This window comes from Myotis brandtii, unplaced genomic scaffold, assembly GCF_000412655.1.
Source record: "Myotis brandtii unplaced genomic scaffold, ASM41265v1 scaffold157, whole genome shotgun sequence".
Classification (NCBI taxonomy): domain Eukaryota; kingdom Metazoa; phylum Chordata; class Mammalia; order Chiroptera; family Vespertilionidae; genus Myotis; species Myotis brandtii.
The window spans coordinates 3,724,308-3,724,844 of NW_005355708.1; the positions used below are offsets into that span (position 1 = coordinate 3,724,308).

At 65.9% G+C, this 537-nt stretch overlaps 1 protein-coding gene across 1 annotated transcript in view; it reads left to right on the plus strand.

Annotated features, from left to right (window-relative positions):
• The first annotated feature begins 386 nt into the window (after positions 1-386).
• Positions 387-537, plus strand: part of LOC102250500 (keratin, type I cytoskeletal 19) — a 4,904-nt gene continuing 4,753 nt past the window's right edge. Inside the window, exon 1 of the mRNA XM_005861822.2 lies at positions 387-531. Within this exon, the coding sequence (XP_005861884.2) occupies positions 462-531 (70 nt within the window). The 5' untranslated portion in view covers positions 387-461. The remainder of the gene's footprint in view (positions 532-537) is intronic.

Below are 537 nucleotides of genomic sequence, written 5' to 3' on the forward strand. Positions count from 1 at the left end.
TGAGGGGGGACTCTGAGTGAGTGATCCCTGGGGGAGGAAGGGAGCAGCATACACTCTCCCAGGGACCTAATTCCTGGGGTGATCTGATGAAGGGGGGTCAGAGTGTGCACTGGAAAGGGGTGTCTAAGCAAGTTGCGAGGGGGGTGCAGATGGGAACAAGCGGGCGCCAGAGGGAGAGCCTGGTCTGGGGGCCCAGTGGGCTGGGCGGGGCGGCTCCCTCGGGGCTGGAGCCTCTGGCCCCTGGGAGGAGGGAGTGTTGGAGGCAGAGCCGCCAGGAGCTGGCCAATGGGGAGCGTGCCCGTGTGTGCACTCAGGAGCCAGCAAATTCCTCGGCCTCAGATATCCCGCCCGGTCCCCCCCTCCCCTCCCCTCGAGCATAAAAAGCTCCAGGTGAGAGCCTGGTCACTCCTCCCTCGGACCTCAGCTCCTCCGACCAGAGTCGCTGCCAGTCCTCTCTCGCTATGACTTCCTACAGCTATCGCCAGTCCTCGGCCGCCTCGTCCTTCGGGGGCCCGGGCGGCGGCCTGATGCGCTTCG